Source organism: Xenopus tropicalis, chromosome 4, assembly GCF_000004195.4.
Source record: "Xenopus tropicalis strain Nigerian chromosome 4, UCB_Xtro_10.0, whole genome shotgun sequence".
NCBI classification, from domain to species: domain Eukaryota; kingdom Metazoa; phylum Chordata; class Amphibia; order Anura; family Pipidae; genus Xenopus; species Xenopus tropicalis.
Window position 1 is genome coordinate 122,419,205 of NC_030680.2, and position 13,661 is coordinate 122,432,865.

The window sequence follows — 13,661 nt, forward strand, 5'->3', positions numbered from 1 at the left end:
CATCATTTTTTTGTCAATGGAAAAGAAAAATAAAACAAAGCTTATGATTTATAATATTCCTCTTCCTTCTTAACCTATGCATTGAGAACCAAAATGGGCTCCCCATGCTGTTGGGTGGAAATAGGGGACGGGTACATCTGTGTGATGAATATTATAAATCATGTTTTTAACTAATCATTACACACTGTTTTCAAAATCATTTTTATTGGGTAATAAATATAAAGTTTCCTTGCTCTTTTGTTTTGCTCATGGCTTGAGCCAAATGGAGCTTATACTTGGCCTGTGATACAAAGTGCATCTTGGTGCCAGGACTGAAGCAGTGGTTCCGGGTGCAGGCACATGGAAAGGCTGTCTGGAGTTTCGGCTTGAGTTTTTACAAAGGCTGTAGAAAAAGTCTACAGCCACAGGGGGCTGATTCTCGAAGGTCTTTATTCATTAAGTCTACAGCAAGAGGACTGCTAATTGATCTTGAAAGGGTTTTACCACTTATCCAAGCAGCTTCTTCAGTGATATACTTGTCAGATATCACCCTCCATACTTACTGATGGTATCTTCTACTTTCTTACACCATCTCACCTCAGACTCTCTAATATTATACAGTGAAACCTCAGTTTTACATACCTGATTTTAAATTTCCCCTCATTTTACACCGTATCTTTGTGGTCCCAACAATGTATAATGGCCCCCTGAAAAATGTAAATTGGGGGTTTTACTGTATTTGTATTGTATTTTATGTAGGAACTGAGAATGTGTGTGCCAGCTGGTTAGATTCCAGGGTACAGCCACCTTATGTCCAAGTACATACTGTTGATCTTTATTGGATGCCCAGCATTGCTTTGAATCAGAGGTGCAACTCGCTGCAGCTGTTTACCCAAGGATACAAATGAGGGAAAACCTTGCCACCAACCATAGTTACAGGAAAATCAATGGCAGGAAATACATGTTGTTCACCTTCCTAACTTCTTTTTCAGTTCTGATACTACACCAGAAATAGAGACTTTTTTCAATTGCTTTCTATTTTTTTAAGCAATTAAAGAGAGAGAACAACGTAACCCTTAGAGTTTTTCCACCTCTTTCCACAAATACAGCATTACTTTTGTCCCAAACTACATCCTATCACAAACTACATCCCTATCACAGTTATCTATAGGCTTTTTTCTCAAATCACCCCATCAGTGGCCTTTATATGGTGCCCCCACCCCAATCATTTCTCCCAAGGGGCCAGCCTCACAGAGGAGCCTCTACCATAATACTGTCATGTTCCAAAGCAGTTAAAGAGTAAATGAAACAAATTAGAAACCCAGCCAATTATATGCACTGCGTTAGAGAATAGAGTTTAGTATGAGAATATTTGAATCTCATGCTTCCACACAACATCACACTATTGGGAGTATTTCCCTTCCTCTCTGCTTTTAAAAACAGTTAGTTTCTAATGAACATTACAATTTTATTTTTATTTTTTATCCAGTGCATTCTGACAGTTTCCCTTTGTTGTATATTACAGAATTTTCCAATTAAAGGTTTGCAGAACCCTCCAGAAATGAAATCTTTGGCTTGTACCTTCATGAAAACCCAGTAAACTTTTTAAAGTGGCATCATTATTATACTAGCTCTCAGCTCGCAGTCAGGTATGTTTGCTTAGCCTTATATGCAGAAATAAGCAATATATGGAGCATACATCTATATTTTGGATTGGGGCTTACTGTATATACTAGAGTATAAGCCTAGTTTTTCAGCACCCAAATTGTGCTAAAAAAGTCACCCTCGGCTTATACTCGAGTCGGGTGCCAAGGGGTCCCTCCAGACTAGCACCCTCTGTCTTTTGTGTGCAAATTAGGCCACCCGAAACCAGACCCTCCAGTGCCCTGGCCTGCTCCCAAATTCATCTTCTTCTACTGTCCTCACCTGTCCCATTCTGCACTATACATTGCACTTTATATTCTATATAATCTATATATAGTTTTGAATGATTTTAACTCTTTGTGTTTTAGCTGGGTTGCTGATTGAGCTAAAGGGGTAGTACTCTTAAGGTATCATTGTTGATACCATATTGTTTTCGTTGACCCTCTTCTCCACTTAAATAAATATTTAAAAACATATACCCCACTGATGCCTCATTTAATGTAATTGTATTGGTATTTATTTTGATTATTGAAACTTAGCAATAGCCGCTGCATTTCCCACCCTATAGGCTTATACTCGAGTCAATACATTTTTCCAGTTTTCTTAGGTAGAATTAGGTACCTCTGCTTATATTCGGAACGGCTTATACTCGAGTATACGGTATTTACTTACATGAGTGCTAAGGTACAATAACCAGATATTTGCTTTCATTGTATAACTTACTGAAATATGATGAAAGCTATTGGAAAAAATTCAGATTCGACCCTCTGCCACTTTTAGTGTTCAGTCACTGATAGACATGGAACACTCACAGCAGTAGGGGTACTTTACAGACCCCCCTACCAGAGCATTCTAGGAATATGTATGTGCAATAGTAGATATCTGTTAATGACTATGGTGCCAACTTTCCAAGTCATTCAATAGGCTGACCTCTGGGTTAAGCTGGCCATACACGCACTTATAATATTGTACGAAACCTCGTTTCGTACGATATTCGGTACGTGTATGGCAAGTCGGTGAGTCGACCGATATCGCAAGAAGCTGCTGATATCGGTTGACTCGCCGATCGGGCCAGTTAAAAGATTTTGCCATAGAAGGCGCCTGACCAAAATCTGCCTTCAGCGCTGAATCGGCAGAAGGAGGTAGAAATCCTATTGTTTCTACCTCCTTATCTGTCTGTTTCAGCCCTGAAGGTTAGTGGCGGATCTGACGATCTTTCGTGCAACCGATGGTCGCACGAAAGATCGTCAGATCGCCAAGTGTGTGGCCACCTTTACTCTCTATTTCAAATCTTCCTTTGGAGAAACATTTAGCAGTTGTTATCAGGGCCCTGATATGAGGCTTGCTTGCACTTGTGCAGTAACCCATAGCAAGGAATAGAGTGGGTTATGGCTGGGTGGGATTGCAGAGAATTCAGGGCGGATCAGGGGCTTGACTAGACCTGTCCTGATTTTTTTACATAAGGAATATTGAGGTGTATGAGTAATTGCAGCAAACGCCTGATCACTGCTGTGGGTAGTTCTATCAGGGCAGATTCACACCTCTGCTAATAAATGAGACCAAGATGTTCTTTAAAAAAGCAAAACAACCTCAGAGTGTTCTAATTAAATAAAGCCTTTAATATACACATAACCTGAGGTGTTACTATAAAGCAGTATTTCATTTAGAAATAGAAACATTTGATTGGGTAGTGATTTCCTGTGGCTGCCAAGTGTGTGTTCAGTGGGGCACGCGACAAACGGAGCTATATAAAGGGCGAGTTTTTCTGATGATGATCTTATATAGATTAGAAGTTTAGTGGCGCACACATTCCATGCACTGTTCTGTGCAGAGTCACGTGGGCAGCACATCAGCACGCTTCATGGAAAAATGGCTCACTTAATAATTGGTTATAATCTGCTTTTATCACCTCATCTCACTTCAGTGCCATTTGTTTATTTGAGAAATTATATTCTGTCCCTGAGGAACATATGGTGTTATTCCAGTCGAACACTGACAAACCTATTCACCTCCCATGCTATTAGTTAACTACAACCCCCAGCATCTGGAGGCTGTGCATGGGTAACAGCATGCAGGGCTGCAGACAGGATCCGAATTGTTAATGATACCCTAGTGCCGTACAGTACATGCTGTACCCCAGTTTCAGCCCCTTCTGACCACATCTTTACAGCCCCTTTCACTGACACAATCTTGTCTAATAAACACTATCTACAGTTAGAAGATAAATGAATCTGTGGAGTACAATGAAGTTTCTTTGCTTCTCCATTACACATAATTGCTGCTGTGGGGGATTTTACAAATGTGTGATATCACCCTGTTGCTTGATTCCACCAGGATAAGTCTCATCGTGTGTCAGTGGTACATGGAGATGTGTATCTCTGCATAGCCAGTTGTCATCTGTCACTTCTGAACTTTCCCTGGCACCGCTTATAGGTATGAATTTATATAAGTTCTCTTTCTTATGTTTCTTATTCACATTTTATATATTTTGCCTACAGTGAGCTAGAATCAATTGACTTAGAAAATCTAAAGCTTCTGACAGAAGACACTGTTCTCAACCTGAGTACATAGTAGTCATAGACTTTATCTCTGTCTGTCACAACTAATATATATATGAAATGCTTAATGGTCATCGTTTTACAATATAATACAGTTTGGTTTTAAAGTGAAAGATCAGCTATGTCAGTGCTGTCCAACTGGCGGCCCGCGGGCCGCATGCGGCCCGCGACCCCCCTCTGTGTGGCCCCCACCTGTCTGGCTGCTTTGATGGCTTACTCTTGTGTAACCTTTAAATGGTATCAGTACTGTGATTAACTGGGCCCCCTGCATGGTTCTCACCTCAGATTTAGGCTGTAATCAGGCTGTATTGTTTAAATATGTAATCCCCTGTGTTGTTCACACCTTTTAATCTCTGCATTGTTCCCCCCCTGCAGTGTTCACACCTCAGGCTCAGGCTGTAATCACCCCCATTGTTCCCCTGTTCACACCTCAGGAGCAGTAGAGACCCACAAATAATCCCCGCACACTACAAAAAGAACATATACTGAGGTGGTACTGCAATTAAAAAGTTTTTTAATATATAGTTATTGTGCAGACTGTAGGAGCAGTGCCAGCATTGTGTCACTGTAGGCTGCATGTGTGTGCCATACACACAGGCATCATAGGGCAAGCAGAGTATGGCACACACAGGCATCATAGGGCAAGCAGAGTATGGCACACACAGGCAGGGTAGGGAAGGCAGAGTATGGCACACACAGGCAGGGTAGGGAAGGCAGAGTATGGCACACACAGGCCAAGTATGGCACAAACCAGCCAAGAATGGCAAACACAGTGAAAGTATGGCACATGCAGGCAGGGTAGGGAAGGCAGAGTATGGCACACACAGGCAGGGTAGGGCAGGCAGAGTATGGCACACACAGGCCAAGTATGGCACAAACCAGCCAAGTATGGCACACAGGCAGGGTAGGGAAGGCAGAGTATGGCACACACAGCCAGGGTAGGGAAGGCAGAGTATGGCACACACAGGCAGGGTAGGGCAGGCAGAGTATGGCAGGTTTTTGCTGTACTACAACCATTAATATGGGTATGGTCATGTGATAACATGGGTGTGTTCAAGTGGGTGCGGTTTCAAAAAGGGGAGTAGTCAAAACTGGCTTCCATTATCGGCCCTCCACCACGTAGGTCGGAAAAATTCCGGCCCTCGGTACCACAGAAGTTGGACAGCACTGAGCTATGTTATGAACAACATCTCTAATGGTCTTATGTTTTTTTTAATGGATTTCGAATTAGCCTTCTTATTCTGCCTATTTTTGGCCTGCAAATGAAAAAACTGTTCAGTTGCCACTGTCCCTGGGATCCAAACATATGATTAACTGTGAGTCTTCATGTTTAATTTTGTTTTTATTTCTTATATCCCTGTTTAGGCCTTCTAAAAATAATTCAGAAGCCATAAAAAATGAAAGACCAAACGTAATTGTCTTAGAATACTGTTGTCTACAATAAACATAATTTTAAGGCAAACTTCCCCTAAGGCATCCATTTAGTAGCTAAAGATAACAGAGCGAGAACACAAACTGATTTCTGCTCATAGGATCATTCAAACTCTTCTATACAACTGGTCAGTTTTAAAATCTGGGACAGTTTCAGTGGCAAGAAAAGTAAATTTCAGGGGCTGTTGGAATGGAAATTAGGGACCCAAGCAATTCTGTGTGCAAAAAGCATTAAATTACAAAAATTGGACCATTACTAGGTGCAATAACAATATTAAATCTTATAAAGCAGGGAATATGATTGGAAGCAAAGGAGCATTCTGCAGTCATATACTATGCAGCTATTCCATCTTTTGTTTGTAGCATAACATTAAGGCAACATAAAGCATAAACCGTAAGGCAGCAAAAAGCTTAAAAAGAGATGCAATATATCAAGTTGTTAACATTCTGGAAAAGTATGGCACAGGGACAAAACAAAGAACATTCTTTTTCTGCTTCTGTACACAGAAGTTACATTTAGATTCAGTAAAATAGCATACTGTGAAGCACACACCCATATTATATAATCAAAATAATTGCAGATGTGCTAATAATTAAGTATGAATATCCAGTTTTATCTCCATATAGAAAGCTACACAATTGTTTATTGACCTCATGCCTGACTCTCCAATGATACTCCAGTGTAATACTCCAGTGTTTCAGTAACCAGTACAGATACTTTTTCTGATCTTAAAGCTACTTTTATAGACTATCCAGACCTTGTGAGACGTCTATTGTCTTTTGATAATTGCTGCAGTGTTGAACAGATATGTCAGCTGTCTAAAGGTGGCCATACACTATAAGATCTGCTTGTTTGGCAAGGTTGCCAAGCAAGCGGATCTTCTCCCGATGTGGTCCATGATCCACCGGAAAAATCAAATCTGCCTGATTGAGATCTGGTGGTCGGGGAGGCCCCTTGATGGTGCCCATACACAGGCAGATAAGCTGCCGAATCAGTCTAAAGGGCCGATATTGGCAGCTGAAATTGGCCCATCTGTGGCCACCTTAACACAGTGAGAGTACATACCCTTCCCAGAATAGGTTAGAATAACCTATGCTCCTATGTGGCAACCTATAGCAATTAATTAGATGTTTGTAGTTTTAACTAAATTTGGGCAGGATCTGACAGTGAATCTTTTTGTAGCTATTAGCTGCAAGAATGTCTTCAAATGCCCTGTTGGGCTGCAACTGGCTGAGTATGATTTGAGCCACTCACTACTTGCCCAATAAACACTGAAGTCCATTGCTAATGCCACATTAGCTCAGGTAGTAGGAAATTCCTGTACCCAACCAAGCACTGCACGCACTCTTCTAAAGTAGATAACTCATAACAAGAGACAAGGCTACACTTAAGCTACCTGTGTGAATCTCGCATTGGACACTTCTAAGGCCAGCAAAATATTGCTGCTACATAACCCTTAAAAAATCCTTTCTAATCCTCATCAGCCCCCTAATCCTTCAATAATTTTCATGTAAATAAGACATATCTGTACTTGGAGAAGATTCATTTGTTGGGAAGGCTAGGATTTGGAAAGCTTATTAAAGGGTCTTTATATAGCACCACTGCACAATATTCCTCTTTCCAGAGAATGGATATCATTTACCCTAAGGGCAAACAAATGCTATGGCTTGGGTCTGAAGATGGGACCCCTCCCAGCATCTACTCCAGTGGGTGTTTTTGCTCAAGCAAACCATATGGATTTTACATGCAGGTAAGAAACCTGGTGTACCACAGACATACTGCTAATTACTGACATAGATGAACTGTCATTCTCCCCATAATTAGCTATAAAATATTTATTTTTTGTACATTCTATTTATTCATCAATAATATGGGAAGAAAGTATGATTATACCTTTTTCTAGTGTCAGGCAAAGAGAAAATTATTTTTAAAGAAACAATTACGTTGGCCTGAGACTTTGGATGGTCAATTACTTCCTGCCTCTTATGCACAGGATGATGGGAGATGTGGTTTAACAGCAAATAAATAGCTTCATGTTTGTTACAATTATTTTTTCTTCAGGTTGCTGTTTCTTCAGATGTTTTTGTAAAGGCAGAACAATGTGAGTTTTGTCTGCTAAGCTAAGCACAGAATTATGTTTAGTAAGAAACTGAATGGTATAAAATGTGGAATTTGGAAGAGCACATAGTCAAGATTTATTTATAGTTCATACTTGTACAAAATATTTCAATACAATGTTTAACAGCCCGCAGGTCCTCAATATGTGACCTTTCTCACGTTGTCTTACTATTTGACCACCAGGAACATTATTGTCTCGGCTTTTGCAAACAGCACATTTACCTTCTGTTTGTAAAGACCGAACAAACTTTGTGGAATATGTTCAGAACAGACATTTGTAGGGCTTCATAGGGTTGTAGTCTGCAGACAGACAAATTTATTAAAACACTCTGCATGGCATAGACATAAGAAAGCCATGCCAACACTGGTAAGGAAGCTTTCATAAATGATCTCTGGCATCATATGGCTGACTCCCTCCTATAGGAAATATTATCTAATGCCATTGATGCTTGGAGACGGTCTAGCTCCATGTGACTTCCCATGACATGTAAAACTCCTTCATCTGGCATGCCACCAGCTGCTTCCTCATCTTCATCTTCTTCTTGGCTCAAAAGTGCTAGTTCATTCTCATAGCAGAAGGCGCTCGGAGAGGGTAATACAGTAATGCGACTTTCATGTAGTTCACGGGCACTGCAAACAGGAGTACCTGGAACTTGGTATGTCTTATGGAAATGGGAATAATCCACTTTGTAGTGATTTTTCTCCTCAAATACTACAGGCTCAAATCGATGTCCCCAGCGTATCTCACTAGCTAGATAGGAGCTGCGGGCTTGAGTGGTCATAGCTGTGGCTTCCACCATACCTTCCAAAATGACAACAATCTCAAAGTCTTCTCCCTCTAGCTGCTCTTTACCCATTGTATAGAGTGGGCTTTCCTCATCAATCTCATGAACAATAATAATAGGAGAGACTAAAAAGATGCGGTCTAAGCCACTGTCATATCCTACATTTAGGTCTCGTTGATCCACGGGAAGATATTCACCTTCTTGGGTAACATAGGGTCGAATCAGTTGTGCCCGCACATGAGCTTCCACAATGTGGCTTTTACGAAGGTTACCTACCCTCCACATTAAGCACAGCTTACCGTCTCTTAGTGCAATGACAGCATGGTGACTGAATAGCAATGTTTGTGCCCTTTTTTTGGGTCGAGCCATTTTAGCCATAATTGTTCCAATCATGAAAGAGTCAATCAGGCAGCCAAGTATTGACTGAGCCACCACAGCAAGAATGGCTAATGGGCATTCATCTGTTACACAGCGAAATCCATAGCCTATAGTAGTCTGTGTTTCTACAGAAAAGAGAAATGCCTCCACAAAACTGTTGACATGCATCAGACATGGTTTTGGTGGTCCTTGCCTACCCCCGGCTATCACTCCACTGCTAGTGCCCAGATCCCCATGCAGAAAAGCAATGCACCAGAAAAGAAAGGCAAAAAATAGCCAGGAGGCCAAGAAGGTGGCAGAAAAGATGAGCAGCATGTAACGCCAACGGGTATCTACACATGTGGTGAAGATATCTGCCATGTAACGCTGGGACTTGTTGCTAAGGTTAGCAAAGTAGACATTACACTGACCATTCTTTTTTACAAATCGGTTGCGCCGTTTTCGCCGTGAATGGGGATGGTGGAGAGAAGAGGTCCAGTTACCATTGGCCCCCAAAGATGGCATGCGAAGGCCTTCTTCATCAGTGGACACAATGCTGTACCTACTTCAAGAGAGAAAGAAAAGTAATTAGATAGTTGCAAACCTTTGGCTTGGCACATATGATTTATCATATCACAATTTGATCCTAAATACCAGTAAGACATGCTATAAATAGTAAAACACTGTTGGGTTTCACACCTTGGCACACTTACTAAAACAGTAAATCTAATATGTATACTGTGGCATCCTCCACTATAAAGCATCTTCTGTTTTAAAACTGCATCCTTCTATGTATAAAAGGAAGAAGAGCTACACAGCCAATACCAAAGGGTAAGGAAAGATGGGAGGAAAAAAAATAAACCTAAAAGTGGAGGTTGGTTCCTCAAATCTCTCTGAACTAATAGACGTTTGAGACATGATGTTTATGAGCTCTAAAACAGTCACCTAATTGAAAACCCATTTACCTTATTCAGAAAGGTACTTGTTTTTAAACATGTTCATTTGCAATTTAAACTCCTTCAGTCTGCACTGATGAATTACATGCAAGTGCCTTCATTGACACATGGGAAACCTAGAATTACTGTCATCCTGGACTCGCTAGTAACTACAGAGTTCCCTTATTGGGTTGCATCAATAGTAGGGTTGTATTTCTATATATGTCTAGAGATCTAAATATATAGACAGCTATATATAAATATAAGTACAATGCATACATGTATAATATAAATTATATATATATATATATATATATATATATGAACTACACTTTAAAAAAAAACATTCTACACACACAGCCTGCTGCAGCTAAAAACGGCTGCATGATCTGTCCTGTGCATGCACCAGTCAGTGAGGGGGGGGAGATAGTGCCTAGGGAAACACCTAAATACCGCCGTGGTCAACAGTTGCAATCGATTTGCTCCAAGTGAATTAGATGCTAATGCTGTTATTTATGCCATATACCAGAAGTGGAACCATTTGAACACAAATGCAGGAAAAATGATCTGCTGCATAACACCAGTTTACCAAAACAGATGATAATATACATACATATTGGTGGAAAAGTTGCAGTGGGCACAATTTAGTATATTCTCACAATTAAGGTGGAGATACAATCCACATACAATCTGCATTTTCAAAGTACCTGCCATGTTTTTCTTCCAGATCTGTATTTTACATTGCCTTGTCTATCCATAATCTTATTCTGGCTGCGTAAACATAGATGCCACCATACAAGCAGGACCAAACAAAGTGCAGGAGGATTTTCTTCTGAGATTGGGTTGACGTGCAACTGGTGAGTGCAGTGGGACAGATATACTATACGCCATACTCTGGGTTATGAATGAGTTCTGCCTGCAGTGTTTATGTCAGTTTCTAATTATAATGCAATACAGTATACTTCATGCTCTATAAGGAGTACTTTTTATAATATATGTATATATCTACATGTGAGTCTATTGCATGTAGGCTGCTTTGCAGGTAGCTGGGAACACTAGGGGGCTAATTTAGCAAAAAAAAAGTTTGGTTTTTTTTCGATTCAAGAAAAACACAGAGAAGAAAAGCTGACATTTCATTTTCTGAAACCTCCAATGATCGGGATTTATTAAAGAAGTAACTGCAAAAAGTTGCCAGAAGAGAACTCGGCAAATAAAACTGACAAGCTTGTATAGAAGTCAATGGGGATATTCTCTAACATTTTTTATTCATTTATTTATTTTTCCAGCTTATTGAAAATGAATGGAACAATGAGATTCTGACTTGTGTGCGCCAGATAATATTCTGTCACGTTTTGTTTTCCAATAAGGTAGTTTCATAGCAGGAATGTTACAGTTTATGTAGCCCTATTTATAGTAAAAGTGGCTCCCCGCAAGACTGTTTTGCTATCAGTTCTTTCCATAATCACCCTGGAACCCTATAAATTCCATAGCATTTTCTCTAAAATGTCCCCTTTTTGAGATGTTATTAACACTCTTATCATATTTCACCTAACATCTGGGTGGAGTGGGGTATTCAGAACATGCAAAGAAATCAGTGCTGGGGGACCCTAACAGCTTCTCTACACTTCTCTCATCTTATGTAACACAGCATCCTATTTTCGCTCTCTGAGGTTTCATACCAAGAACCATCTGTGACTGTTACACACTCAGCACAACTCTGTTACCACGGCAACTTACTGCCCTGGGGGTGTCTAACAGGAGCTCAGTCCTGTAATTTCGGCATCAGTCTCAGGGACACAACAGGGGACCCACTGCACCTTCTTTCACATCCCCCACCTCAAGGCCCACGCAACCCTGACTCACCCTTCTATCTGTGCAGTGGAAATAGCAGAATGATGTCACCTTTATGACATCATCATAAAATGATGGGGAAAGAGTGGCTGCGAAAGAGTTAACAGATGCAGTCAGCTGTTTGATTTAGAACATATTGAGGAACTCTGCTAGATATTAAGTTTACTCCCATTCCAACCACATTGTTAACTGTAGCCACCATTTTTCATTTCTAGACTCCTGCTCAGTTGGAGAAGTCTGTAACAAAGGAGATTAACCAAGGGCTGGAGCGTTAAATGTAAAATCAACAAAATCTAAATTTTTTTAGCCTGTACCAATAAACAGCAGTAGCATTCAGGGCAAATGCACTCTATACGTTGCAATGCATTAAATATCCAGAACAAGCTGCAGATGACAGGTTACACAGGCGCAAGTGATGCGTGTAGCCAACATCTGCTTGTCCAAGGCTCCCTAGCATCTTGCATCAGCAACTTTGTACCTTTTTTTCACTTTGCAAGTTTTCCTATTTTTTGTAAACGAGCTTGTCAAGTTTCATATTCAATACCCTACCCATATAATAGATATGTTAGTGGTCATACATTATAGTAACAATATGCAGAATGACATTGGCAAGGTTTACATTTATGAAGGTAATAGGACATTCTCTTATTAAATATATTTTTTCAAATAAAGCTACAGATATATTTTTTAAAGTGGAACTCCAGCTCCTGGACCAAAATTTGTTGAAGGAAAACTATACCCCCAGAATGAATATTAAACCTACAGATAGTTTATATTATGTTAAGTGACCCATTAGAGAATCTCACGAACTGGAAAATATATATCCATAAATATTGCCCTTTTACATCCTTTACCTTGAGCCGCCATTGTGTGCTAGGCTGTGTGCTCCCTCAGAGATCAGCTGACAGGAAATAATGCAGCTCTAACTGTAACAGGAAGTAGTGTGGGAGCAACAGACAGAACTCTGTCCATTCATTGGCTGATGTGGCCTAGCATGTTTGTGTGCCCTTGGCTTGTTTGTGTGCCCTTAATTCTTAAAATGTGATTTTCTAGGGCTACCCAATAGCAAATACTACTGAAAAAGTAAAATATATTTTTATCTGGACCTACATTGTTTGGGGGTATAGGTTTCCTTTAAAGAGACCCACACAACACAGAAACCTCTAATATACCTATCCCCGTAATCTGTTCCTTCAAAAAGTATTAATAAATAAATGTTATATGCCTAAATCCAGCTGCAAAACAGTTATTCTCTATGAATCATTTGAAATATTGGCAGGAGAGGAGGGACTAAAACATTGATGTTACAAATCGTAACAACTTCTCCACAGCTTACAGACAGCATGCCGGAACTATATAACCCACAATGCATTGCACTGTGATGTGTCTTTCCTTACTGACATCATGCATGCAGGGAATTGTGGGATTTGGTGGATGCAGGCTGAGGACAGTTGACTACTGTTACATTTTTTTTGAGTCTCAAAGTAGCCAGCCAGATCAGCAGGAGAACAGGGGGCGGGGCTTAGGGAACTGTTCCAAACCATATTACAGGTATTACATTAAAAATCATGAAAAAGCTGCAAAATGTTTAATTGATGTATATTCCAATGTTGCTTGAAATTACATTTGCTTTTCTAAAAGCTTAAGTTGTGTTTGGGTCGTTATAAAAAGGCATTTGAAAGGCAGCAGATACAGGCTATGTACACAAAGCTAGATGGCTGGTCAAAATATAAAACTGGTTGGCTTCCCTATATCAGGATTCTTTCACTATTACTAGGCATTATAAATGCAAAATTGTGCCTTTCAGCAATTAATGCCACAGCACACTTACACCCTGGTCTGCTTTGCTTCTTTGTGCCAATTACAGCATTGATATGACATTGACATATTAGGACTCTGTAGGAAAACAAAGTTAGTTTTCCTTTAAATGTGCATGGAATAATATATGCAAGTATAGTATGCAAGCTTCTGCCTTAGCAGTTGGCATTCAAATAATAGTTAG

At 40.1% G+C, this 13,661-nt stretch overlaps 1 protein-coding gene and 1 long non-coding RNA gene across 2 annotated transcripts in view; one reads left to right on the forward strand and one right to left on the reverse strand.

The window, feature by feature from the left end:
- The window catches only part of LOC105946981, an 81,087-nt gene that overhangs the window by 25,169 nt on the left and 42,257 nt on the right, over window positions 1–13,661 (forward strand). Inside the window, exons 2-4 of the long non-coding RNA XR_001924499.2 lie at window positions 1,505–1,628; window positions 3,958–4,056; window positions 10,536–10,665. This is a non-coding gene — a long non-coding RNA (uncharacterized LOC105946981). The remainder of the gene's footprint in view (window positions 1–1,504; window positions 1,629–3,957; window positions 4,057–10,535; window positions 10,666–13,661) is intronic.
- The window catches only part of kcnj4 (potassium inwardly rectifying channel subfamily J member 4), a 34,712-nt gene continuing 28,830 nt past the window's right edge, over window positions 7,780–13,661 (reverse strand). The window contains exon 3 of the mRNA XM_002934213.4: window positions 7,780–9,438. Within this exon, the coding sequence (XP_002934259.1) occupies window positions 8,130–9,438 (1,309 nt within the window). The 3' untranslated portion in view covers window positions 7,780–8,129. The remainder of the gene's footprint in view (window positions 9,439–13,661) is intronic.